At 48.6% G+C, this 27,633-nt stretch overlaps 1 protein-coding gene across 2 annotated transcripts in view; it reads right to left on the minus strand.

Annotated features, from left to right (window-relative positions):
* The window catches only part of GCC2 (GRIP and coiled-coil domain containing 2), a 161,177-nt gene that overhangs the window by 60,922 nt on the left and 72,622 nt on the right, over positions 1–27,633 (minus strand). For both annotated transcript variants that reach the window (XM_075336449.1, XM_075336450.1), the window contains 6 exons: positions 12,891–13,055; positions 12,454–12,558; positions 10,404–10,566; positions 4,304–4,404; positions 4,140–4,217; positions 3,527–3,664 (listed from right to left, as the gene is read on the minus strand). In XM_075336449.1, the coding sequence (XP_075192564.1) occupies positions 3,527–3,664; positions 4,140–4,217; positions 4,304–4,404; positions 10,404–10,566; positions 12,454–12,558; positions 12,891–13,055 (750 nt within the window). The remainder of the gene's footprint in view (positions 1–3,526; positions 3,665–4,139; positions 4,218–4,303; positions 4,405–10,403; positions 10,567–12,453; positions 12,559–12,890; positions 13,056–27,633) is intronic.

The following is a 27,633-nucleotide window of genomic DNA, read 5'->3' on the forward strand; positions in this document are numbered from 1 at the left end:
ACTTTCCCCAGGTTTTTGAGACCCAGGCGGAGGCAAAAACTGAACTAAAGGCCCTGTCACACACAGAGATAAATCTGTGGCAGATCTGTGGTTGCAGTGAAATTGTGGACAATCAGTGCCAGGTTTGTGGCTGTGTACAAATGGAACAATATGTCCATGATTTCACTGCAACCACAGATCTGCCAAAGATTTATCTCTGTGTGTGACGGGGCCTTAAGAGAGATGTGCTAGTGGCTTCCAAGGCAGATTTTGCCAGGGATTGAATGTGCCTGTCATCCGGGTCCTTGAGAGAGACACTAAACGGAAATGGGGGCCTCGTATTGGTGACTAACCGTTATACAGGAGGAACAACAACTAGGGACTCTGACTTAGGTTGAAAGTGAAAGGATAACCAATATCCATTCACCTTCTTCTCTGGAAATGTCTTTCTGAATGCGACAATTCTTTTGATAAAAGGATCTTGAACTCATTGTGATTAGCAAACACCCCAGGGGGCACTTTGCCTCCTTAAAGGATACAGACCGCTCCGCCGGCAGCAAGTCTTTCTGGACATGGAGAGTCTGGTGGACTGCCAGGATCAGGCTGTTTACCATATCTTGAAGCTTGGTAGCCTGGTTGGAGTCGATGTTGGAATGCGACTGAGTATGAATCAAAACCCTATGCAGCCTGGGAATCCGGCAATGAAGAATGTGAGAATGCGAGACAGATGCTAACCGGAAGGATGTAGAAGAATACGAAGAACACCCGGAAGAGGAACTGGATTGTGTCCATGTCTTAGATCTCTTATGCAGTATGCCTTGCCGGAAAGCATTAACAGGTGAATCAGACTCGCCCTGGGGAGCGTTCGGAACACTGGAGGTGCATAAAAGGTTAGGCAGACGTTCTACGACCGAAACCAAGGTTTGGGACACTTTGGTAAGGTCAGATACAGACTGTGAAAGAGCGATAGTTCCCTTCACAGGAGCTAGGTGCGCACATATCCTGGGCAGCAGGGATTCCTGGGGAGCTTGGATTGTGGAGGTACTGCAACTGGAACAGAGGGCAGAGCTTTGACCTGAAAGCAATTTATTTTATTACGGGAAGAGAAGGTAAAGTACAGAACAATAATAGAAATACGAGATCGCGTTTCCATGAAATTAGGCATGGGAAGATGGGTAGAGACCCCTGTGGAAGAATGCTAGAGACGCTGGTGAGCCGCAAGGACAGAGTTTACCCCAGAACTTGAACCAGTGGAAACGGTCTGATTGGGTCTTGATCTGTACCGAACGTGTGGTTGCAGTCCACTGGAAGCTGCACAATGATGCAGGAGCTCAGGGCGAAGTTCGGTCAAGATGCTTCCCAGCAAGAGAAGATGGCACCAGTGATGAGAAAAGGGGGCGCAGACTACGAGAACATACGTGCAACAAGCCCGCATATCTATGATTGGCGGGCTGCAAGAAGTGCAGTGATTGGTTAAAAGAAAGGAAAACCCTGATTGGCCGGCGGGCAGGTTAGAAAAGGGTGCATGAGTACTGTATGTGCACAGGAAGACTGCGAGACGTGGCCTAAAGAAAGTAGGCCTCAGTGAAGCTGGGACCTACATTTTTCAGGGACATTTCAGTGAGGCCAACAGGGCCACCGCAGCTCCATCTGACAATTGATTCAAATGAGCTACAAAAAGGACAAGAAACTGCAGTGCTGGGTTGCCTCTAGGAGGGAAGGGAACCCTGGGCCAGCATATGCAGAGAACCCCCGCTGCCATGTGGATAGGGAAGGAAGGAGGTACCTGTTTAGATGCTGTCCCGATTCCTTCTTCACAAAGTGAGAGATGGTTCCCAGGGTCCCAAGAAGTTAGTCTCTAGGGATGGATCCACCTTACCCCACAGAGCTGTCTGGCTATGGTGGATGATCGGATTGGGGATGGATAGCAAGGACTGTCCAGATGGCTTCCTCAAGACACTCTTGATGTGTTAGCGGGGTGGTGTCCTGCCTGACAGACCAGAGAGGGTACGATGTGGATCATACCACACTGTTATCTTGGTCTTGAAGGCTGGAAGCAGGGAGAGTGATTACCACCTGTTCCCCAAATCACAAGCTATATCTCAAAGACAAAGGGAAAAGATTAAACGACAACAAAGTGTTCGCCTCCTACTGACACTAAGGGTACCTTCACACTTTAGCGATGCAGCAGCGAGCCGACCAGCGATCTGACCTGGTCAGGATCGCTGCTGCATCGCTACATGGTCACTGGTGAGCTGTCAAACAGGCAGATCTCACCAGCAACCAGTGACCAGCCCCCAGCCAGCAGCGACGTGCAAGTGACGCTGCACTTGCACGGAGCCGGCGTCTGGAAGCTGCGGACACTGGTAACTAAGGTAAACATCGGGTATCGTTACCCGATGTTTACCTTAGTTACCAGCGCACACCGCTTAACTTAGCGTGTGCAGGGAGCAGGAGCCGGCACTGTCAGCGTGAGAGCTGCGGAGGCTGGTAACTAAGGTAAATATCGGGTAACCACCTTGGTTACCCGATGTTTACCTTAGTTACAGCTTACCGCAGGCTGTCAGACGCCGGCTCCTGCTCCCTGCACATTCAGGATTGTTGCTCTCTCGCTGTCACACACAGCGATGTGTGCTTATCAGCGGGAGAGCAACAATAAAAAAATGAACCAGGGCTGTGTGTAACGAGCAGCGATCTCACAGCAGGGGCCAGATCGCTGCTCAGTGTCACACACAGCGAGATCGCTAATGAGGTCACAAAAACCGTGACTCAGCAGCGATCTCAGTAGCGATCTCGCTGTGTGTGAAGTACCCCTAAGCTAAAACTGATTAGCTTTGTGTCAGTTAGTGGGTGTACCCTGCTGAGGAAGAGCTAACTTTTTTGTTGCCTAGTGTGAGCAGCATAGACCCATGGTTTTCTGTGTCTCTCAATGAAGTGAATGAGAATAGTTTTTCCTCTTCCCTCAGATTTTCCATCTATTACATGATGACATCAGGTGATTTGACACCCATCCCACTAATGTTGATTTACTGATCACATTTTTGTGGTGCAGCAGTTTTGAAAATGTAGGATCTTAGGCTGCCCATACTCATGGGATCTGATTCCCACATACATAAGGATGCTCAGCATGGCTAAGCGTTCATATGCTTTCAATAGCCAGAGGTGTAAATACACAGCTTAAACACCTTATTGGTTTACCTTGACTAATAAAATAAAAAAAGAAAAAAAATGAGGCTTCATATGTCAAAAGTCAGGAGGCACCAATACCAATACCAACCAGATGGTTGGCGAGTTTGACCGACTTACATCTAATGTGTATGGGAACCCTAAATAGTTGTAACCATACCAGATTATTGGAATATTACAATATCACACATGACTATAATCTGAAAATAGCTAACAGAACAAGGGACAATGGGAAAAACCTGTGAAATGTAGAATGGACCTTAAAGACCCTAACAAGACGGCATTGCTTCAAAGTGGGTTAAAAATGTATATGTGAAGCAGTGTTCATAGCCACTCAATATGCAGTGGGTGTTCTTTGTACCTTTGCAGCAGTGCACTCCTCTTGAAGGGCTAGCAGTTTTTGGTGGTATGTGTTGGCTGCTCGTTGGTGCTGCTCTGTCAATGTTCTAAGTTGCTCCTGCACCTTGTGCTTCTCCGATGTCAATTCTGCTACTTGAATCTAAATAGAAAATGGAAATCATATGAAACACTGAAGACAGGATAAATGGCATCAGGCTAGGTAGAACACAGGGGAATTTAATAAGACCAGCATTTCATACAACAGTCTTTATAAAAAGCACCGTATTTATAAACTAGACACAGCTCCTGCAGTCTGTGCCACAAATTCTGATCCATTCCAGCCATGGCATTAACAAAAGGTATAGACATAGGTCGTGGTAGCTTTAAATGTTGGGAATAACCCTTTCAGGGATAATTATATGAAATAATCAACAGATAAAAAGTTAAATTGTCAAACCCCATCAATTTTCTAGTCACTTTTCAGGAAAGCCATTTCTTCAAGCACAAGTCACTATTTACTCTTAGATAAGACACTAAAACAGTATTATTTTATTTGCAGTGATACAAACCACATGTAACAAGCCCAAAGGTCATCTCACAGGAAAAGCAAGAATTCACAGGTCCGGTTACATTACCTTATAAGCCTCCACGTGCTGCTGACTTGCCTCCAATTCCCCTTTCAGTGAGGCTTGAAGTATCAAAAGATCGGATTCCTGAGACAGACAGTGTGATAAATGTATTAATAAGGTGGTAGATATCTGAGGAAACAATCATCCGTGACACCACCCCGTGTACTTACCGCCTGCTTAGAATCGGCAAGCTCCTTTTTAGTCTTTACCAGCAGTTGCTTCATCTTTGCACTGCGTTCTTCGTGCTGTTCCAAGGTTCCCTGCAGTGATGCTAGGTAAATAATACAAAAAATAAAAAATGTTTACATTTTATTACTTTGCTTTGAAGATAAGAAAAACTGTAGCAACAAAGTCTTTTCACCGCACATTATTACAATTTACAGATGACTCACATTCTACTAAGATGTAGAGTAAAGGCCCCTTTACACACTGAGACTTTCTAGTTTTCCCAGCAGCGATCTCGACCTGGCCGGGATCGCTGGAAAGTCTCTAACAGTCGCTGGTGAGCTGTCAAACAGGCAGATCTGGCCAACGACGCAGCAGCGATACGGACCTGCAGAACGAGCTCGCTGGTAGGGAACGCTACAGCACGCCTATGGGCTGGGTCGCTAACGATGTCATTGTAACGGTGTCAAACACACCGATACATGCTGCGCAGCGGGAAACAAAGGACTAAAGAATAGTCCTGAATGACTTGTAGCGATCAGCGACCTCACAGCGGGGGCCAGGTCGCTGATGCGTGTCACACACTGCAATGTCGCTGGGGAGGTCGCTATTACGTCACAAAACCGGTGACGTTACAGCGATATCGCTGGCGATGTTGCAGTGTGTAAAGGGGCCTTAAGTACTCATGGGTCCTTTGTACAAGTAATCACTATTTGTTTCCAATTCTGGTTAGTTATTGCTATAAGTCTACTATTGTATTAGAGCAAGAGGAGACTATCAGCCTCATAGGGGAAACACCAGCTTTAGAAATGATCGATTAGCCGTGAGAAAGGCGATAACTAACTGATCAAGTGTGGTCTGATCACTAAAACCCCCACTGATCCCGAGAACAAGGTTTTGAAGAGATCTGTCTAAAGGGGGTGGTAGCTTGGCTTACATCCCACCGCTCCATTCATGTTATATAGCACTGCCTTACTGAGCCATCTTCAGCAATCCCATAGAGAACGAAAAGAGCAGTGGATGCATGATCAGCCATCGATCCCTTCAGAGAGCCCAGTATTCTGAATCGTTGGTGTCCCAGTGTTTGGTTTGGACCACTATAAATCATCAAATTATCATGTACCCATTGAACAGATGACATTAATATATATATATATATATATATATATATATATATATATATATATATATATATATATATATATATATTTATTTATTTAGCCATGTTGCTGAACCATCAGGGAGAAAGGGAGAGCTAAACATTTTGTATCCTAAACAATGTGATACTTCATTTACAAAAGGAAAAAATGTGTTCATAGGCGCCAGCAACAGCTTATCCCCAATTCCCTGAATTGAATTAAGCATGCGCGTTTATGATGAAAAAAAAAAAAAAAGCCAGTTAGAGAAAGAAAGGGGTTGGTGGAAAGAAAAGAAAAAAAAAAAAAGACAGGCCTTTCACATCTGAAGCCCACAATGCATATAGTAAGCAATAAATTATGGGCAAGTGATTAAATGCAAAGTCAAAATGAATCAAATGAAAAAAAAAACAAAAACCAAAAAAAGAGAATTTTGTTTACTTACCGTAAATTCTTTTTCTTATAGTTCCGTATTGGGAGACCCAGACCATGGGTGTTTAGCTTCTGCCTCCGGAGGACACACAAAGTACTACACTTAAAAGTGTAGCTCCTCCCTCTGAGCTTATAAACCCCCTGGAGAACCAGATCTAGCCAGTTTAGTGCAAAAGCTGAAGGAGAATAGCCACCCACAAGTAAAAACAGAGCAAAAACCGGAACAACCGGAGACTCTGTCATCAACAACAGCCGGTAAAAACACACGGAACAAGAAATTGCCAACAGGCAACAGGGAGGGAGCTGGGTCTCCCAATACGGAACTATAAGAAAAAGAATTTACGGTAAGTAAACAAAATTCTCTTTTTCTTTATCGTTCCTATGGGAGACCCAGACCATGGGACGTCTCAAAGCAGTCCATGGGTGGGAAATAAACAGAAAAACTAATAAGTAGGCAGAACCTAACTTCACAAATGGGCGACAGCCTCCTGAAGGATGCGTCTGCCCAAGCTCGTATCTGCCGAAGCATGAGCATGCACTTGGTAGTGCTTCGAAAAGGTATGCAGGCTAGTCCAAGTGGCAGCCTGACAGACTTGTTGAGCCGTAGCCTGGTGCCTGAAAGCCCAAGAGGCACCGACAGCTCTGGTCGAGTGTGCCTTGATCCCCGGCGGGGGAGGCCCCTGAGAACACTGGTAGGCGTCCGAAATGGTCGACCTAATCCAACGGGCTAAGGTCGGCTTAGAAGCAGAGAGGCCCTTGCGCCGACCTGTGGTTAGCACAAAAAGAGAAGTGCACCGCCTAAGAGCAGCGGTGCGAGACAGATAGATCCGGAGAGCACGCACCAGATCCAGAGTATGCAGCGCTTTTTCAAAGCGATGAATAGGAGCCGGACAAAAGGAAGGTAGGGTAATGTCCTGGTTAAGGTGGAAAGGAGAGACCACCTTAGGAAGAAAGTCCGGAGTCGGACGGAGAACCACCTTGTCTTGATGAAAAACCAAAAAAGGTGACTCCGAAGAGAGCGCAACCAAATCGGAGACTCTCCTGAGGGAAGTTATGGCCACTAGAAAGACCACTTTCTGTGAAAGCCGAAACAAAGAAACCTCCCTAAGAGGCTCAAAGGGGGGTTTCTGCAAAACCGTGAGAACCAAATTGAGGTCCGAGGGATCCAAGGGCCGCCGGTAAGGCGGAATGATGTGAGACGCGCCCTGCATGAAGGTGCGGACCTGACCCAGCCGGGCGAGACGCCGCTGGAACAGCACTGACAGAGCTGAGACTAGTCACGAGGAGGCTGCCTTGGTGGCAGCACCTCCTGCGGTCTTTTGTGGACGCGCTTCTGGGCGCCAGTTGGATTTCTGGTCCTTGGCTGAGTTAGTGGACGAGGCCGAGGGCTTAGAGGAGGACCAGTTGGAGGAACGAAAGGAACGAAACCTCGACTGATTCCTGCCCTGGACAGGTTTCCTGGTTTTGGTTTTTGGCATGGAAGTACTCTTCCCGCCAGTAGCTTCCTTGATAATTTCATCCAGCTGTTCACCGAACAGCCGGGACCCAGCAAAAGGGAGTCCAGCAAGGTACTTCTTTGAAGAAGCATCTGCCTTCCACTCTCGAAGCCACAAGATCCTGCGGATAGCGAGGGAATTGGCCGAAGCCACCGCAGTGCGGTGAGAAGCTTCCAGCATGGCAGACATGGCATAGGATGAAAAAGCTGAAGCTTGGGATGTTAAGGAAACCATTTCGGGCATAGATTCCCTGGCGAGGGAATGCATCCCCTCTAGAGAAGCAGAGATGGCTTTGAGAGCCCACACTGCTGCAAAAGTCGGGGAGAACGAAGCCCCCGCCGCTTCATATACGGATTTGGCCAGAAGATCAATCTGGGCGGTCAGTGGAATCCTTAAGAGAGGTGCCATCAGCCACCGATACGACGGTCCGGGCTGAGAGTCTAGACACCGGGGGGTCTACCTTTGGGGAATGAGCCCACTCCTTGACCACCGCAGGTGGAAAGGGAAAGCGGTCATCAGAACCACGCTTCGGGAAGCGTTTGTCAGGACAGGCCCTGGGCTTGGTCACAGCGGCCTGAAAACTGGAGTGGTTAAAGAACACACTCTTTGCTCTCTTAGGCGAGGTAAACTGGTGCTTTTCTGCCAGAGAGGGTTGCTCCTCTGATACTGGCGGATTGAGAGCCAGTACAGAATTAATGGACGCAATCAAATCACTAACATCTGAGTCACTTTCGGACAGATCAATGGGGCACATGGAGTTAACCTCCGAGCCCCCCGTAAAGGCATCCTCCTCGTCCTGCGAGTTAGCTACTGAATCAGAGCCACGGGACGAGGAAGGAGAGGGAACCCTGCGTCTCTTCTTAGAAGGACGGGGTCTGGGACCAGATGATGAATCCTCTGTGAGCTCCGGTCCTGAGAGACCCCTAGCAGCAGAGGCACCCTGTGAAAGGGGCTGATGCATGTTCAGCAAAGTCCTGGACAGAAGTCCCATGGAGTCAGCAAAAGACTGGGAGATAGACCTAGCAAAGGATTCTACCCAAGCCGGGGGTTCAGCCACAGGAGCAGGAGCAGCCTGAGAGACCACTGGGGGTGAGACTCCAGGCTGAGGCACCGCCAGGTTAGAGCAGGCATCACAATGTGGGAATATGCTCGGTTCAGGCAGCAGGAGCTTACATGCAGTGCATACTGCATACAGCTTTGGAGCCTTGCTCCTCGTGTGAGACATGCTGCTGGAGTGGGGGATCTGCCAGAGAATGAACCCCAGAGAGTATAATCAGAGGTCCACAACCGGAGACCGGTTGTGGCTTACCAGACCGCTGGAGCGGTGTTGTGTGCCCTCCAGATCCCGAAGCCCGGACCCCCAAGCACAGCAACTCAGCAGAGATGCTGCAGACCAGCGCTTGCAGAGAGAACGCTGAGAAAATGGCCGCCGGAGCGAAGAGAGGGGGCGGGACTTGTCCTGAGGAGCGGGAACTGGAGGGCTATAGAGACCTGCCGGGGAGGAGGGACGAACCAGCAGTGGGGAGTATCCAGAACGGCCGCCGGGCGGAGCCGAGCCTGTCCCTCTGCATGAGTGACATGCGAGGGCAGTGAAACGGAAACTAGGCCTCTGGCGAAGCCGGGGCCTAAATTTGAGCGGCGCGGCCGGCGCGCAGGCACCATCGGCGCGGTTCTCAGGCGACAGCCAGAGAACCCGCCGGAAATGTCATAAAACACACTCAGCACACTCTCCCACAACAATAAAGTACAGGGACCCTCATATATAAACGTCTCAGGTACTTAGCTTGCTGAGACGCAGGGTTCCAAGTCCCTGGGGATGAGTGCTCCGGTCCGGCAGGATCCTGAAGGGCTGCGGATGGAGACCGGTCTCCTGCCAAGCATGGAGACCGTGCTGGCTCCCACTTCAAGCCAGAGCCCAGGAGGGATGGTGAAGGAGCGCGGCATGTAAGGCTCCAGCCTTGGAAATCAACCTTAACAACACCGCCGACACAGTGGGGTGAGAAGGGACATGCCGGGAGTCCAGACATGGACCTGCTTTTCTTCAAACTCTTTCCAAAAATCAAAAAAATCAGATGGGAATGCATCTGTGGATGTATGCCTCCTGACACAAAGCGATAAACTGGCTAGATCTGGTTCTCCAGGGGGTGTATAAGCTCAGAGGGAGGAGCTACACTTTTTAGTGTAGTACTTTGTGTGTCCTCCGGAGGCAGAAGCTAAACACCCATGGTCTGGGTCTCCCATAGGAACGATAAAGAAACATGCTTAAAGGTTCCGTCACGCTTAGCGACGCTCCAGCGATCCCACCAGCAACATGACCTGGCAGGGATCGCTGGAGCGTCGCTACATGGTAGCTGGTGAGCTGTCAATCAGGCAGATCTGCACAGCGATCAGAGATCAGCCACCAGCCACCTGTGTAACGACGCTGTGCTTTGTAACCATGGTACACATCGGGTTACTAAGCAAAGCACTTTGCTTATAGTTACCCGATGTGTACCTTGGCTACATGTGCAGGTAGTCGGCTTCTAGAAGCTGCGGACGCTGGTAACCAAGGTAAATATCGGGTAACCAAGCAAAGCCTTTGCTTGTTTACCCGCGTCCGTAGAAGCCGGCTCCCTGCACATTCAGATCGTTGCTCTCTCGCTGTCAAACACAGCAATGTGTGCTTCACAGCGGGAGAGCAATGACCAACAAATGGTCCAGTACATTCAGCAAGGACTAGCGACCTCACAGCAGGGGCCAGGTCGTTGCTGGATGTCACACACAGCGACAGCGCTAGCAAGATCGCCATTGCGTCACAAAAACCGTGACTCAGCAGCGATATCGCTTAGTGAGACGTGGCCTTAAGTGTGCTTTCAAACAATCAGCATGGAATAAACAATACAAGGAGGACTTTCTGCAGAAATCATTAGCAGAGCCATCAGCGAACACACAATCAGCAATATCTGAAAGCCTACGGGTAACTGGCTTGTCATAACAGGATGGGATGATGTCTAATGTAAACAGTGGAGGAATGTACAGTATAGGAAGAATATGCTTCTTACATATTTCTTCTTGTAGAATTTCCTGTTTCTGCTTCTGCACACGGACCTCCTGCTCCAAGTCCTCCAGCTGGCTGCTCCTATTTGTAAGCTTTTGGTTGAGCTCTTTCACCAAGCGTTCATAATCTGCTATTTCCATGTCCATCAGTGTGCTCTTCTGTGCATCCTGAACGAAACAGAGATTGTCAAGACAATAAATACCTTTGTATAGTACTAAAAATATTCCCTTACAATAGTGTAAGCTTGGGACCTAATGACAATATTTTGCCCGATACTGGTTATAAAAGCTCACGATGTATATGCTGGTGTACCCAGAAGAGTGCGTTTCTTAGCTTTCTATAGATAACTATACCTTTTTTTTAACTATATAGAAAAGCATAGATAACTATTCCATGGAAAGGACTCCTGCAGAAAAAAAAAAAAAAAACAACAAACAACCCCCCCCCCCAAAAAAAACAACAAAATCCCTATACAGAAGACTTTACCTGCCTATAATGTGAGATTTGGTGCTGCCTTATGTCAGACTCAGAGATAAACATTGGGAGCTATCTTTAGAATATAAATGTGATGTGAACAGCCCCTTAATGATGAGCAGGGGTTCAAATGAGGATCACATCATCTCTTCTCCTCCTGCGCCCACAATTGTTATTTTCTTCCAATGTTTGGTTTCCTTTTAGACTTCTTCATGGTCTTCCTTTACCCTCTGCTAATTTTGTGGCATCTTGCAATAATTATTAAAGGGAACCTGTCACCGTTTTTTCGGCCTATAAGCTGCGGCCACCACCAGTGGGCTCTTATATACAGCATTCTATCATGCTGCATATAAGAGCCCAATATATAAGGACACATATTAGCTAGGGACCCCAACGTAAGAGAATACCGTGACGAGGTGTTGGGGCTCTGTTGCATTGATTAATTCAATAGATAAATTTCTCCTTATTCCTATAGTTCATGGCAGTAATGCAGATTCCATTGTCAAATTTTCATTTCTACATATAGCTATTGTATTTTTTATGTCAGTATTCATACAGCAGTTTCTATTTTACATTAATTCCCCTTGCACTGTCACTGGTGTGCAGCCCTTCTCCTTACATACTGAACTTTTTTTTTAGGGTTTTTGCACCCAGTTCAGACTTAGCATGGTGTTCCAGATGTTATTCTTAATTAATTGTATATAAGAGCACAGGCCGCTGTGTAGAATGTAAAAAACACTTTATAATACTCACCCAACAGTCGCTCTGCGGTGCATTCTAGTCAGATGGGAGTCTTCATTCTCCAATGCCGGCGCCGCCTCTTTCGGCCATCTTTGTCGTCCTTCTTCTGTAGCCAGGGTGCATGACGCGTCCTACGTCATCCACACTTACCAGCATTGAGGTCCTGTGCAGGCGCACTTTCATCTGCCCTGAGTAGGGCAGATCAAAGTATTGTAGTGGGCCTGCGCGGGACCGGCGAGTGTGTATGACATAGGATGTGTCATCCACACTAGCTTCAGAAGGATGACGAAGATGGCTAAAAGAGGAAGCACCGAAATTGGACAACGGAGACGCACATCGGACTAGAATCCACCACAGCGACTGTTAGGTGAGTATTATAAAGTGTTTTTTACATTCTACATAGCGGCCTGGGCTCTTATATAGAGCATGTTAGAATGCTGTATATAAGAGCCCACTAGTGGTCGCCACAGTTTATAGGCCGAAAAAATGGTGACAGGTTTCCTTTAACGAGATGCCTTTTACTGTATATATGGGATTTTACTATTTTAAGAACGCATTTTTTTCTGCCTCAAAAGTTGAAATCACCCATCATGCCTAGCTGGCTCAATATCAGCAAATGGTCTGAACATGGTATTGCATTTTGGGCAGGGTCTTCTATACACTGTGTTATGTGCAGCAATTCAATATAGGAGATGTTCTCCCGGCATACTGCAGCAATTAAGTACAAAACAAGTAATGTATTACAATGGTTGGAGCTTACGTAACACTGCGAGCACAAAAGGTGAACACAACACAACATAGAAGAACTGTATTTATCTAGACTATGGCATCCTACTTACCTTTTTGACAAGTTCAAAGTCTTGTGTGACTTTCAGAAGCTGTTTTTTCTCTTTCTGTAGTTGTGCTTGAAGGTCCTCAATCTGTTTTAGGGCACAGTTTTGATCCTGAAAGTAAAGAGATATATTCCTAAGCATCGCTGTATGTCAAAGTTGATCAATCCATTCTACAGACACACCGATATAAGCAAATACATTGACCATAAAATACCAGTTCCAGTGCATCATTCTGAATCCTCCTGGAAACATAAGACTAAAAAGCATATGAAAGAATGAACAAGTGTTTTCAAATGAAGTAAAAATTTAGATTTTGTAATAAAATTCTTCCAAACCAGACATAGACTGACTGCAAAACCACATGTAACTATTCATGCATGTATGTAGAACTGAGACTGTAGATATACATACATCACCACACTTCTCCAGTGCATAGCATTTACCTTTACTTTCTGTTCTTTTATTAACCTCTCAGCTTCAAAATCTCTCTCTAATGCGGCCTTGGCTTTCTGAGTTTCTAGTATCTGAGCTTCCAGTAACTTGTTGTTGGACTGTACAGTTTCCAAACGGGTGACAAGGTCTTCATGGATAGAGTTCATTTTTTCTTGCTGAAATACAATATGTGATTGATTTAATGTCCTTTTGTTGCCTTTTCAGCCTGGGTACTAACTGTACATGCAGTTAAGGTTCCTAAATTCATAAAATTGTAATGGGTCTTTTTGGTTATCATCATCATCTTACATGAACATTTCAATAACATGAGTTAAAGAGTTATTTCCTCCCCTCCCCCCTAAAAAAACCCCCAAAACAACAAAACGTATCCCCTTAATGGCATAGGGAATGATTTGTGGATCGCTGTGAGTGTGACCCCTGTAATTCTTTTATTTGGACTCTGCAGCCCCGTCCAGAATGGAGTGGAGGTACGCATGTGCCGCTTCCGCTCCATTGAATGTTTATGGAACTAGTAGAGAGCTGTACTCAGAAGACACAGACAAGGAATGGAGAGGAGGCAGAGCATGCACATCTACACTCCATTCAGGATGGGTCTAAAAAGGCATCGTTCTTGTGGTTCTAAAGCTCTGGTCTTTGGATTGATGGAGGTCCCAGCAGTGTGACCCCCAGCGATCAGCAATTTATCCCCTACCCTTGGGGATCTAAAGCTCTGATCTTCTGATTGCTGGGGGTCCCAGCAGTGTGACCCTCAGCGATCAGAAATTTATCCCCTATCCTTGGGGATCTAAAGCTCTGATCTTCTGATTGCTGGGGGTCCCAGCAGTGTGACCCCCAGTGATCAGCAATTTATCCCCTATCCTGAGTATATTGGATAACTTTTTTTTTTTTTTTTTTTTTTAATGGAAAGAAGGGTGGTTTGGTGGAGGAGAGGAATAGGGGAATAATCCTTTAAAAATAACTAATGACAACTGGAAGATCTGTTGAAGCAAATTAAAGAAATGAACAACTCCAGATATTACTGAACTGTGCTACCTGTCATGTTCTCACATGATGTGCTAACAAGATATCGCATTATATGTTAAGTTGTTAATAATGAATGGAAGGATCAGAACTTCGTCACAGGAAGTACTGTAATAGTAGAACCATGCTCAATTTTGGCTTTCTTTAGCTGCCCCTGGAGTCTGTCAGCAAGTTACAGATAACGGTTTATAGCAGTCCATAATCTGCATATGTGCACAAAGCAAGGAGAGCAGTGTAAATTCTGATAAGTCACTGTTGTCACCATACAATCCACAATATTAACAAAAATCACTGACCTGGTGGATCATTTACAATACAGTGGAACCTTGGTTTACGAGAACAATCCGTTCTGGGAGTGTGCTTGTAAACCAAGTTTCTCATCTAGCGAAGGAAAATTTCCCATAGGAAATAATGGAATCTCAGACAATTCATTCCACAACTTGTTCAATGTCCCATCCTGGTCCCCTATTGTGCCGTTCCACACACACACACACACACACACACACACACACACACACACACACACACACACACAAAAACATATTGTGCTCACCTTACCCTCTGTTCCCTCGCCGGCCTCCTGGTTCTTTAGTCCGCTGGTACAGGATGTGTATCGGTTAACCATCGCGACTGATGCTGGAGCTTCCGCTGCCAGATCACTGACGTCAAAGGCACGGCCCACTTGCCTCTGATTGGTCAGCGCGCTGCCTTTGAGAAGCGGCTGACAGCAGAATTTCCTCCATCGTCTCGATGGTTACTGGATACGCATACTGTACCTGCGGACTACAAGAAGCAGGAGGCCGGTGAGGGAACGGAAGATAAGGTGAGCATAATATGTGTATGTTTGTGTGGACTGCAAGAGCGGGTCAGAGCGCGGTGAAAGTACGGAACCGGTAGTGTGTGCGGTGAGTATTTGCTTGTACAGCAAAGCTTGCTCATAAACGGAGTTACAAATTTACAGCAAGCTTTGCTCATATAGCGAAATACACACACACCAAGTTACTCGTAAACCGAGGTTCCACTGTATAAACAATCTTTTAATGGTATGGTTTAAAACTAGCCTTATCCACCCACGAACGTAGGTCTGTCAGGCACAACGACGATTTAGTGAGTCCTCATTAAAAACTAGACCCAATAGCACCTGGTTCTATAGACCTTGGGTCCCCCCATTAATAAACTTATTGCACTTTATCCATCACCACAGACCCATTAATTCATTCCACTTATTAAAATAGCAGATATACAGAGCAATTAACACTGTCAAAAATGACTAGTGCAAAATTCAGCTTTTACTATAATGTATCACTAATCACTCGTACTAATACGCTATCCATAATTGTATTATCCTATTCAACTGAAATCAGTAGTTATTAGGATCACCACTGATTTTAATAGTGAACCGTAGAGGATCTCAATGTACAGATATTAATACCATCACCATATATACACTGGTGCAATATTTCCCTAAGACCCTGATGTTCCGGTGCTAATATTATTTTAACTCAATAGTAGTCGTACTGACACATAATTTTCTTATAAAACATGTAACTCCAAAATAGTGGTCTCAGGTACATTAGCCACAATCTTCACCTAAACAGACTAGTACTGAGCCATTATAAACTCTCACAGTAATGAATACCATAATATTAGTAACTTATATTATCTCTACGCGGTTCCCCCACAAAGTGAACAGCGGCCGCTGTTCATCAGGAGAGAACATTTAATTAACCAGTACTTAACGCTTTCAGTGTCCAATCACAGTGGGATCTGCCACTATTTAAGTTAGGGGTACTTCACACACAGCGAGATCGCTACTGAGATCGCTACTGAGTCATGTTTTTTGTGACCTCATTAGCGATCTCGCTGTGTGTGACACAGAGCAGCGATCTGGCCCCTGCTGTGAGATCGCTGCTCGTTACACACAGCCCTGGTTCGTTTTTTTATTGTTGCTCTCCCGCTGATAAGCACACATCGCTGTGTGTGACAGCGAGAGAGCAACAATCCTGAATGTGAAGGGAGCAGGAGCCGGTGTCTGACAGCCTGCGGTAAGCTGTAACCAAGGTAAACATCGGGTAACCAAGGTGGTTACCCGATATTCACCTTCGTTACCAGTCTCCGCAGCTCTCATGCTGCCAGTGCCGGCTCCTGCTCCCTGCACACGCTAAGTTAAGCGGTGTGAGCTGGTAACTAAGGTAAACATCGGGTAACCATACCCGATGTTTACCTTAGTTACCAGTGTCCGCAGCTTCCAGGCGCCGGCTCCGTGCAAGCGCAGCGTCGCTTGCACGTCGCTGCTGGCTGGGGGCTGGTCACAGATCGCTGGTCGGATCGCTGCTGCATCGCTAAAGTGTGAAGGTACCCTTACAGTGATACCATCATGTTTGCCACATATTTGCACATGAAAAAGGAGGTCAGTCATGCTCTCTAGTGAGTGCAGCAATATTACTAGTGCACCCCGTTGTTACTGCACAGCACTGCTTGGTACTATAGTCTCACAAGCATTATTCCCTGAACAGTTAATAGCTCTCAAGTTTGATTTCTACTTCTATAAGGAATTGCTGACTGCTGCCTCACATCATGATGCTAGATGTAATGGCTAATGGTATATGGTTATGCTGAGAACATGCACGTCCGCGTTCAATGTTAGCTTGTGACTACAGATGAGCGGACCCATGAAGGTTCGGTTCGGCGGGTTCAGCCAGGCTTTAGATAAAGTTCAGTTTGGTAGCCGGACTTGACCTGAATCCCAATTGGGAAGTTCTGGTTTCCAAATACATCCAGCCAGCCATAAACAGAGCACTTCCGGCGAAGAGTGCACAGGTATTTTTTTTTTTATGTTACAGTATTATGTTGTACACTATATCCGACAATGCTGTTATCCCCAGTGCGAGCCATTCAAACACTGCAAGCTACTTGCACTGGGCTGAGCACTAAGCATACCCGAGCGCAGTGATGCTCACTCGAGTGGTCAGCATTGGTAAAGCACTTAAACTACGATCCCGAACTCTGTTTGTTTGTTGGCAAAGTCAGTGTTCGATAAGAATATCGAACACTGAACTTCGAGTTCGCTCATCTCTTCTCATGACGCAATACTACGGCCCAGCACTAAGAACCAGAAGTCATCAATCGTCATCTCCAGTGTTAGGGGTACTTTGCACACTACAACATCGCAAGCCGATGCTTGCGATGCCGAGCGCGATAGTCCTCGACCCCGTCGCACATACGATATTGTGTTATAGCTGCCGTAGCGAACATTATCACTACGGCAGCTTCACATGCACTTACCTGCCCTGCGACATCGCTCTGGCCGGCGAACCGCCTCCTTACTAAGGGGGCGGGTCGTGCGGCGTCACACGGCAGGCGGCCAATAGAAGCGGAGGGGCGGAGATGAGCGGGACAAAAACATCCCACCCACCTCCGTCCTTCCGCATAGCCGGCGTGAGCCGCAGGACGCAGGTAGGAGATGTTCCTCGCTCTTGCGGCTTCACACACAGCGATGTGTGCTGCCGCAGGAACAACATCGTAACATCGGTCCTTCCGAAATTATGGAAATGACCGATGCTACATTGATGATATGATTTCGATGCTTTTGCGCTCGTTAATCATATCAAATACGATTTACACACTCCGATATCGACAGCGACGCCGGATGTGCGTCACTTTCGATTTGACCCCACCGACATCGCACCTGCGATGTTGTAGTGTGCAAAGTACCCCTTAGAGTAGAATTTCTGATAGTATGTAGCAATAAGGCCTCCATCAAACCGTGGTCAGTGAAGGAACACCTGGTGTACAATTGTCACATGCATGTGGCCGCCTGCGATCCCATGATGTGGTTGGAATATATTCCACTACTTGGTTACAACTAAAATTATTAGGAAGTAAAAAAAAAATAAAAACAAATTAAAAAAAAATGTCCAATTTGCTCTAGAATCTGAATACATGCAACAGTTTTAAAGTCTTCTCCTGAATACTGTATTCTTCTCACATATTTGGCTCCTCTTAACCTTTGTAATTGTTAATATGAGGAGCCACTTCTGCTGCTGAATCCAAAGCTCAGACATGTATGGACTGCCAAATTACACAAGATCAGGCTGTTCCGTCCTCGGGTCTACATGGCTGGATTGTTTCCAAGTCATTGCAGTCTATTAGAGTAGCCAGAAGATGACCGCATGCCAAATATGAAAATCTCTGAATGCAGTGTCTGATCAGGCGAATGCCATTGGAAATTCATTTTAGTAGGACCAATACTGAGCACAAGGACAGTTGTTTTAATTAAAGTTATGTGGGAAATTTATCAGGACTGGCGGTTCATATGCCGGTATTGAACATAAAACTACGGCAAAAAATATATGATGCTTCTTTTGGGCTATCCGTGCTCCAGAAAATTAAATCCATGCCAGCCAGGATATCTGACTAGTTCTCTTTAAAGCACCACTCCAGTGTTTTTTTTCTAGCGCTAGAGTGGCACTTTAAATGTAGGCTTCCTGCCCCCAGTCTCACACTCACATTCTGGCATCTTCATCTTTTAATAACAATGCTCCGGTCTCATGGCACCATCTTGTAACAATAACTTTTGACTGGCCGGAAGGCAGAAGTTACATCACGAGGTCTCAATCCAAGTCTATGAGAGCCAGAACGAGGCTCTCAGAGATGAATAGAGTTGTGACCTCCGGCGCTCTCCATGAAACACTGGAGCTGCTGGCAGGTCACAAATCACAGGAGACCAACCGGAGTTGCGCTGATAACAAATAAAGACGGCAGCAGGTGAGTATAAGACAGGTATTTAAATGCACCACTTAAAAAAACCCGGTGGAGTAGTGATTAATAGTTTTGGTACATGCAACTGTAAGTGTCTTTATACAGTACCAAGCCAAGCGCTGCAATTTAAGGCAGACATTAGAAACCGGAGGCCTCTGCATTAATTTGACTTTAGTTAGGGAGTCACAAGAATCACCCATACGACAGCTTCTGCAGCTTTCAGCAACCGTTGAACTCTAGCTGATAGTGCGCACGTGCATAGAAGAAGGGAATTTTGTTTACTTACCGTAAATTCCTTTTCTTCTAGCTCCTATTGGGAGACCCAGACAATTGGGTGTATAGCTTCTGCCTCCGGAGGCCACACAAAGTATTACACTTTAAAAAGTGTAACCCCTCCCCTCTGCCTATACACCCTCCCGTGCATCACGGGCCCATCAGTTTTGGTGCCAAAGCAGGAAGGAGGAAACTTATAAATTGGTCTAAGGTAAATTCAATCCGAAGATGTTCGGAGAACTGAAACCATGAACCAAAAGAACAATTCAACATGAACAACATGTGTACACAAAAGAACAACAGCCCGAAGGGAACAGGGGCGGGTGCTGGGTCTCCCAATAGGAGCTAGAAGAAAAGGAATTTACGGTAAGTAAACAAAATTCCCTTCTTCTTTGTCGCTCCATTGGGAGACCCAGACAATTGGGACGTCCAAAAGCAGTCCCTGGGTGGGTAAAAGAATACCTCGATAAAAAGAGCCGAAAACAGCCCCCTCTTACAGGTGGGCAACCGCCGCCTGAAGGACTCGCCTACCTAGGCTGGCATCTGCCGAAGCATAGGCATGCACCTGATAGTGTTTCGTGAAAGTGTGCAGACTCGACCAGGTAGCCGCCTGACACACCTGCTGAGCCGTAGCCTGGTGCCGCAATGCCCAGGATGCACCTACGGCTCTGGTAGAATGGGCTTTCAGCCCTGAAGGAATCGGAAGCCCCGAAGAACTGTAGGCTTCAAGAATCGGTTCCTTGATCCACCGAGCCAAGGCTGACTTGGAAGACTGCGACCCCTTACGCTGGCCAGCGACAAGGACAAAGAGCGCATCCGAACGGCGCAGGGGCGCCGTGCGAGAGAGACATCTCGCATCGGCTCGAAAGGTGGTTTCTGAAGAGCCGTTAGCACCCTGTTAAGATCCCAGGGTTCCAGCGGACGCTTGTAAGGTGGGACTGTGTGGCAAACTCCCTGCAGGAACGTGCGGACCTGCGGAAGCCTGGCTAGACGCTTTTGAAAAAACACGGAAAGCGCCGATACTTGTCCCTTGAGAGAGCCGAGAGACAAACCCTTGTCCATTCCGGATTGAAGGAAAGAAAGAAAAGTGGGTAAGGCAAACGGCCAGGGGGTAAAACCCCGATCAGCGCACCAGGATAAGAAGATCCTCCAAGCCCTGTGATAGATCTTGGCGGACGTTGGTTTCCTGGCCTGTCTCATGTTGGCAATGACATCTTGAGATAACCCTGAGGACGCTAGGAGCCAGGACTCAATGGCCACACAGTCAGGTTGAGGGCCGCAGAATTCAGATGGAAAAATGGCCCTTGAGACAGCAAGTCTGGACGGTCTGGGAGTGCCCACGGTTGACCCACCGTGAGGTGCCACAGATCCGGGTACCACGACCTCCTCGGCCAGTCTGGAGCGACGAGGATGGCGCGGCGGCAGTCGGACCTGATCTTGCGTAACACTCTGGGCAGCAGTGCCAGAGGAGGAAATACATAAGGCAGTCGAAACTGCGACCAATCCTGAACTAATGCGTCCGCCGCCAGAGCTCTGTGATCTTGAGACCGTGCCATGAATGCCGGGACTTTGTTGTTGTGCCGAGACGCCATGAGGTCGACGTCCGGCGTTCCCCAGCGGCAACAGATCTCTTGAAACACGTCCAGGTGAAGAGACCATTCCCCTGCGTCCATGCCCTGGCGACTGAGAAAGTCTGCTTCCCAGTTTTCTACGCTCGGGATGTGAACTGCGGAGATGGTGGAGGCTGTGGCTTCCGCCCACAGCAGAATCCGCCGAACTTCTTGGAAGGCTTGACGACTGCGTGTGCCGCCCTGGTGGTTGATGTACGCGACCGCCGTGGCGTTGTCCGACTGTATTCGGATCTGCCTGCCCTCCAGCCACCGCTGGAACGCCTTTAGGGCTAGATACACTGCCCTTATCTCCAGAACATTGATCTGAAGGGAGGACTCTGTCGGAGTCCAGGTTCCCTGAGCCCTGTGGTGGAGGAAGACCGCTCCCCACCCTGACAGACTCGCGTCCGTCATGACCACAGCCCAGGATGGGGGCAGGAAGGATTTTCCCTTCGACAAAGAAGTGGGAAGAAGCCACCACTGAAGAGAGGTTTTGGCTGCCAGTGAAAGAGAGACGTTCCTGTCTAGGGACGTCGACCTCCTGTCCCATTTGCGGAGAAAGTCCCATTGAAGTGGACGCAGATGAAACTGCGCAAAGGGAACTGCCTCCATTGCTGCCACCATCTTCCCTAGGAAGTGCATGAGGCGCCTCAAGGGGTGTGACTGGGCCCGAAGGAGAGATTGCACCCCTGTCTGCAGTGAACGCTGTTTGTCCAGCGGAAGCTTCACTATCGCTGAGAGAGTATGAAACTCCATCCCGAGGTAAGTCAGTGATTGGGTCGGTGTCAATTTTGACTTTGGGAAATTGATGATCCACCCGAACCTCTGGAGAGTCTCCAGAGCAATGGTCAGGCTGTGTTGACATGCCACCCGGGAGGGTGCCTTGACTAGATGATCGTCTAAGTAAGGGATTACCGAGTGGCCCTGAGAGTGTAGGACCGCCACCACTGCTGCCATGACCTTGGTGAAGACCCGTGGGGCTGTCGCCAGGCCGAAAGGCAGTGCCACGAACTGAAGGTGTTCGTCCCCGATGGCGAAACGCAGGAAGCGTTGATGCTCTGGTGCAATCGGCACATGGAGATAAGCATCCCTGATGTCGATTGATGCTAGGAAGTCTCCTTGGGACATCGAGGCGATGACAGAGCGGAGAGATTCCATCCGGAACCGTCTGGTTCTCACGTGTCTGTTGAGCAGTTTGAGGTCCAGAACGGGACGGAATGATCCGTCCTTTTTTGGCAACACGAACAAGTTGGAGTAAAAAACGCGACCACGTTCTTGAAGGGGAACGGGGATCACAACTCCTTCTGCCTTCAGAGTGTTCACCGCCTGAAAAAGTGCATCGGCTCGCTCGGGGGGCGGAGATGTTCTGAAGAAACGAGTCGGAGGACGAGAACGGAGCTCTATCCTGTAACCGTGAGACAGAATGTCTCTCACCCATCGGTCTTGGACATGTGGCCACCAGGCGTCGCAAAAGCGGGAGAGCCTGCCACCGACCGAGGATGCGGTTTGGGGAGGCCGAAAGTCATGAGGAGGCCGCCTTGGAGGCGGTTCCTCCGGCGGTCTTTGTAGGACGTGACTTAGACCGCCATGCAGAAGAGTTCCTCTGGCCCTTCTCTGACCTGTTGGACGTGGAGGAATGGGACCTGGCTGAGGGCCGAAAGGACCGAAACCTCGGTTGTATCTTTCGTTGCTGAGGTCTGTTTGTTTTGGACTGGGGTAAGGACGAGTCCTTTCCCTTGGATTGTTTAATAATTTCGTCCAATTGCTCGCCAAACAAACGGTCGCCAGAAAATGGCAAACCGGTTAAGAACTTCTTGGAAGCAGAGTCTGCCTTCCATTCGCGTAGCCACATGGCCCTGCGGACTGCCACCGAATTGGCGGATGCTACCGCTGTACGGCTCGCAGAGTCCAGGACGGCGTTCATGGCGTAGGACGAAAAGGCTGACGCCTGAGAAGTCAAAGACACAACTTGCGGAGCAGAGGTACGTGTGACCGCAGTAATCTCAGACAGACAAGCTGAGATAGCTTGGAGTGCCCACACGGCTGCAAAGGCCGGAGCAAAAGACGCGCCTATGGCTTCATAGATGGATTTCATCAGGAGCTCTATTTGCCTGTCAGTGGCATCCTTGAGCGATGAACCATCTGCCACTGATACTACGGATCTAGCCGCCAGTCTAGAGACTGGAGGATCCACCTTGGGACACTGAGCCCAACCCTTAACTACGTCAGGGGGGAAGGGGTAACGTGTGTCATTAAGGCGCTTAGTAAAGCGCTTGTCCGGAAATGCTCTGTGCTTCTGGACAGCATCTCTGAAGTTAGAGTGATCGAAAAACACACTCCGTGTACGTTTGGGAAACCTAAACTGGTGCTTCTCCTGCTGCGAAGTCGACTCCTCTATAGGTGGAGTTGGGGGAGAAAGATCTAGCACCTGGTTGATGGACGCTATAAGGTCATTTACTATGGCGTCCCCTTCAGGTGTATCTAGATTGAGAGCAACGTCAGGATCAGAGCCCTGAGCTGCGACCTCCGCTTCATCCTCCAGAGAGTCCTCATGCTGAGACCCCGAACAGCGTGATGAAGTCGGGGAAGGTTCCCAGCGAGCCCGCTTAGCCGGTCTGGGACTGCGGTCCGTGTCGGAGTCCTCACCGTGGGACCTAGGTGTCACCCCAGGAGCACTTTGCTGCGCCGACCGAGAGGGGCCTGGGGGCGATGAACTCACAGTGCCCTGGGCCTGTGTTACCGATCTGGACTGCAAGGCTTCTAGTATCTTAGCAGACCATTTGTCCATAGACTGAGCCATGGACTGTGAAAGCGACTCAGAGAGTTTCTCAGCCAAAACTGCAAACTCTGTCCCTGCCACCTGGACAGTGGAAGCCGGCGTTTCTACCTGAGCCGAGGGTCTCACCAGTGCCCGAGGCTCCGGCTGAGTGACTGCCACAGGGGCCGAGCATTGCACACAGTGAGGGTAGGTGGAACCTGCAGGTAACATAGCCGCACAAGAGGTACAGGTTGCAAAATAAGCCTGTGCCTTGGCACCCTTGCTCTTTGCGGACGACATGCTGTTGTCTCCTCTGAGAGTGATCAGTGAGGGTATATAGCCAAAAGCAAAATAATGCGGCCGAACAGAGAAAATGTATAATATATATATTATATATATATATATATATATATATATATATATATATATATATATATATACATATATATACATATATATATATATATATACATATATATACATACACTTCGGCACCTCAGGGGGGCCAGCACCTGGTAACTGGTGTGGCTTACCGACCGCCCAAAGCGGTTGTGTGTCCACCAGATTCCCCGCCTGGGCCTCCCAGAGCTGTGGCGCTCGTTCTGAAATCCTCCACCTGCAGAAGTGATTGTAACAATGGCTGCCAGAGTTCTCAGGGGAGGAGGGAGCCGTGGGCGGTGACTAATAAAGTGCGGGAATCTGGTGCCCCACAGTGCTCAGTGAGGGGGGAGGAGAACACCTAAGTATGCTCCAGCCCTCACTGCCGACGTCCAGTCGACCGTCCCGCCCTTACCCCTGACTGGCAGGCCCGGGGGCGGGAGTTATGGTACTAGGCCGCAGAAGCCGGGGACTAAATTTAATAACGCGGCCGACGAACAGGCGCGGTCGGCGCGGTAGTCCCGGTCGTCACAGAAAAACAGCAGCCGCTGCAGCGTCTGTAACACAGGCGCTCCTGCGCCGTCCCCAAGGGGACACAGAGTACCTTTTAGATGCAGGGCCTGTCCCTGATGATACCCAGTCTCCTGTCCGTCAGATTCCCCCAGGGGCTGCGGAGGGAGCCCGGTCCTAGTGAAAGGTGACCGGTTAGGATCCCACTTCTCCCAGAGCCTCTAAGGGATGGGGAAGGAAAACGGCATGTGGCTCCAGCCTTTGTACCCGCAATGGGTACCTCAACCTTGACAGCACCGCCGACTTAGTGGGGTGAGAAGGGAGCATGCCGGGGGCCCCGTGGGGGCCCTCTTTTCTTCCATCCGATACAATCAGCAGCTGCTGCTGACTAAAATGTGGAGGTTGCGTGAATGTGTGCCTCCTTCAACACAAAGCATAAAACTGATGGGCCCGTGATGCACGGGAGGGTGTATAGGCAGAGGGGAGGGGTTACACTTTTTAAAGTGTAATACTTTGTGTGGCCTCCGGAGGCAGAAGCTATACACCCAATTGTCTGGGTCTCCCAATGGAGCAACAAAGAAAGGTGATTTTTCTGTCTGTATCTGCGCATTTGCTGAACGTGTCAATTTACTGTAAGGCACCTGTGCAGAAGTGAATGCAGCCAGGGACAGTTGAGGATGCGGTCACATGGCTATATCGCATTGTTTTGTGCATTTCATCTTACAGTCTATGTGGGATTGCTATACATGAGCAGTAAGCAGCCTTCAACTGGAGCTGAAGGTATAAAGGAATATGCACCACAACTATATTTTTTATTGTCTAGATCGATATATATTGAGAAACAATGTTTCTCTCAAATACCTTATGTTGGCAATAGTGCCTGTGAGAGGTGCTATTGCAGACCGCTGTTCCCCGCTCTGTGACCCCCAGCCTCCATGACCTCGGGGATCCGGTGACATCACGTCAAGTTGCTGACACCACGGCCGGCCACAGTGTCTGTGACTGATGAGCTGTGGGTGGTGTTTAACTGCTCGTCACAGCCCAGCTGCTCCCTGCTCCCTCCTCTCTCACAGGAGAGCGCTGCAAGCAGGAGACACGCTGAGCTGTGACAAGCGATAAAACATCGCCCACAGCTCAGCGACTCAGGAAGACCGGGGTCGGCCGCAGGGATGTGACGTGTACGGAACTTGACGTGAAGTCACCGGAGCGGGGAACAGAGGTCTGCAATAGCGCCTCTCAGCTGCACTAGTGCCAACATAAGGTATTTGAGAGAAACATTGTTTCTCAATATATCGATCTAAAAAAAGGACATTTTTGTGTACTCACCATAAAATGTCTTTCTTGAAACCTTTCATTGGGGGACACAGACAGTGGGTTATATGTTGTCTCCAGGGGAGGCTTGACACTAGGTTTAAAAAAAGTTAGCTCCTCCCACAGCATATAACCCCAGCTAGGCGGGAACTAGCTCAGTTTAGTGTAAAAGCAGTAGGAAAAGGATAACCAAAACCACAAGGGTGGGAGCTGTGTCCCCCAAAGGGTCCAAGAAAGACATTTTACGGTGAGTACACAAAAATGTCCTTTCCTTTCTCGCCTTTTCATTGGGGGACACAGACAGTGGGACGTTCCAAAGCAGTCCCTGGGTGGGAACTGAACTATTAACAGTGTATAACGTCAGACTAAGAGCTGACTAACAACTACAACTGCAGTGAACTCATGGCAAAACACTGTCAAGAACCGAGCAGTGGCCACTTATAAATGGGCCACTGCCGCCTGAAGGACTTGTCTTCCAAGAGCAGCATCCGCGGAGGCATGCGTATGCACTCTGTAGAATTTTGTGAACGTGTGCACACTGGACCAGGTAGCGGCCGCCGAAGCCTGATGGCGGATAGCCCAGGAGGCACCCACTGCTCGTGTAGAGTGGGCCCGCACAGACTGAGAGGGAATGGCACCTCATTCTTTGTATGCCTCACAGATGGCAGTCCTGATGCATCGAGAAATCGTGGATTTAGACGCCGGGTTGCCCTTTTTGTGTCCTACTGGGAGGACGAAGAGGGCATCGGACTTGCGCAACGGCACTGTTCTAGAGATGTAGATCCGCAGAGCCCTGACAAGATCGAGGGTGTGAAGGGCTTTCTCAAAGGAGTGGACCGGGGCCGGGCAGAATGACGGCAACACAATGTCCTCGTTCAGGTGGAAAGAGGATACGACCTTCGGAAGGAAGGCGGGGGAAGGCCGAAGGACCACCTTATGATGGAATATCAGGTAAGGCGAGCGACAGGAAAGAGCTGCCAGTTCGGACACTTGCCTGATAGAGGTAATAGCGACTAAAAAGGCAACTTTCCAAGACAGCCGTTGAAGAGAGATTTCTCTCAGAGGTTCAAAAGGAGGCAGTTGAAGGACTCCCAGAACCAGATTCAAATCCCAGGGATCTAAAGGGTGGCGATAAGGAGGAACCAAATGCGCTACCCCTTGCAGAAAGGTACGGACCTGAGGGTGAGAAGCCAGCCGCTTCTGGAAAAAAAAAAATCGACAAGGCAGAAACTTGTCCTTTAAGGGTACTGAGAGCAAGACCCGAGTCCAGACCGTCTTGCAGAAAAGCAAGAACATTAGGGATTGAAAAGGTCAGGGGCGACCGATTATGACGGTCACACCAGGAAAGATAGGTCTTCCAGGTCCTGTGGTAAATGCTGGCGGAGGAAGGCTTCCGAGCATTAAGCATGGTATGAACTACCCTGGAAGAAAGACCCGATTTGGTTAGAATCAGGGATTCAAGCGCCACGCCGGCAAATGCAGCTGTGCTGTATTCTGGTGGAATATTGGACCTTGCGACAGGAGATCCGGGCGGTCGGGAAGACGCGAGGGAGTGTCGCCGAGAAGTTGTAGGAGCTCTGGATACCAGGCTCTCCTGGGCCAGTCCGGGGCCAGGAGGATCACCGGGATTCCCTCCGCTTTGATTTTCTTGATTACTCTCGGAATGAGAGGAAATGGAGGGAGGATGTAGGGCAGGCGAAACTGCAACCATGGAAAAACTAGGGCGTCGGAGCCCAGCGCTAGCGGGTCTCTCGACCGAGATATCAAGGGACGTATTTTGGCATTCATTCGAGACGCCATGAGGTCCACATCCGGGAGTCCCCAACGAAGAGTGATCTGATGGAACACTTCGTCGTGGAGGAACCATTCTCCTGCCACTAGACCTTGCCTGCTGAGAAAGTCTGCGGCCCAGTTGTCTATCCCTGGGATATGGACAGCTGAAATAATGGGGATGTGCTTCTCTGCCCAAAGAAGAATCCTGGATACCTCCTTCATCGCTGCCTTGCTGCGAGTTCCTCCCTGACGGTTGACGTAAGCCACGGCCGTGGCATTGTCTGACTGGATCCGAACAGGGAGGCCCAATAGTAAGGGTTGAAATTTCTGAAGGGCCAA

This window comes from Anomaloglossus baeobatrachus, chromosome 2 (assembly GCF_048569485.1).
Source record: "Anomaloglossus baeobatrachus isolate aAnoBae1 chromosome 2, aAnoBae1.hap1, whole genome shotgun sequence".
In the NCBI taxonomy this organism is placed as follows: Eukaryota; Metazoa; Chordata; class Amphibia; order Anura; family Aromobatidae; genus Anomaloglossus; species Anomaloglossus baeobatrachus.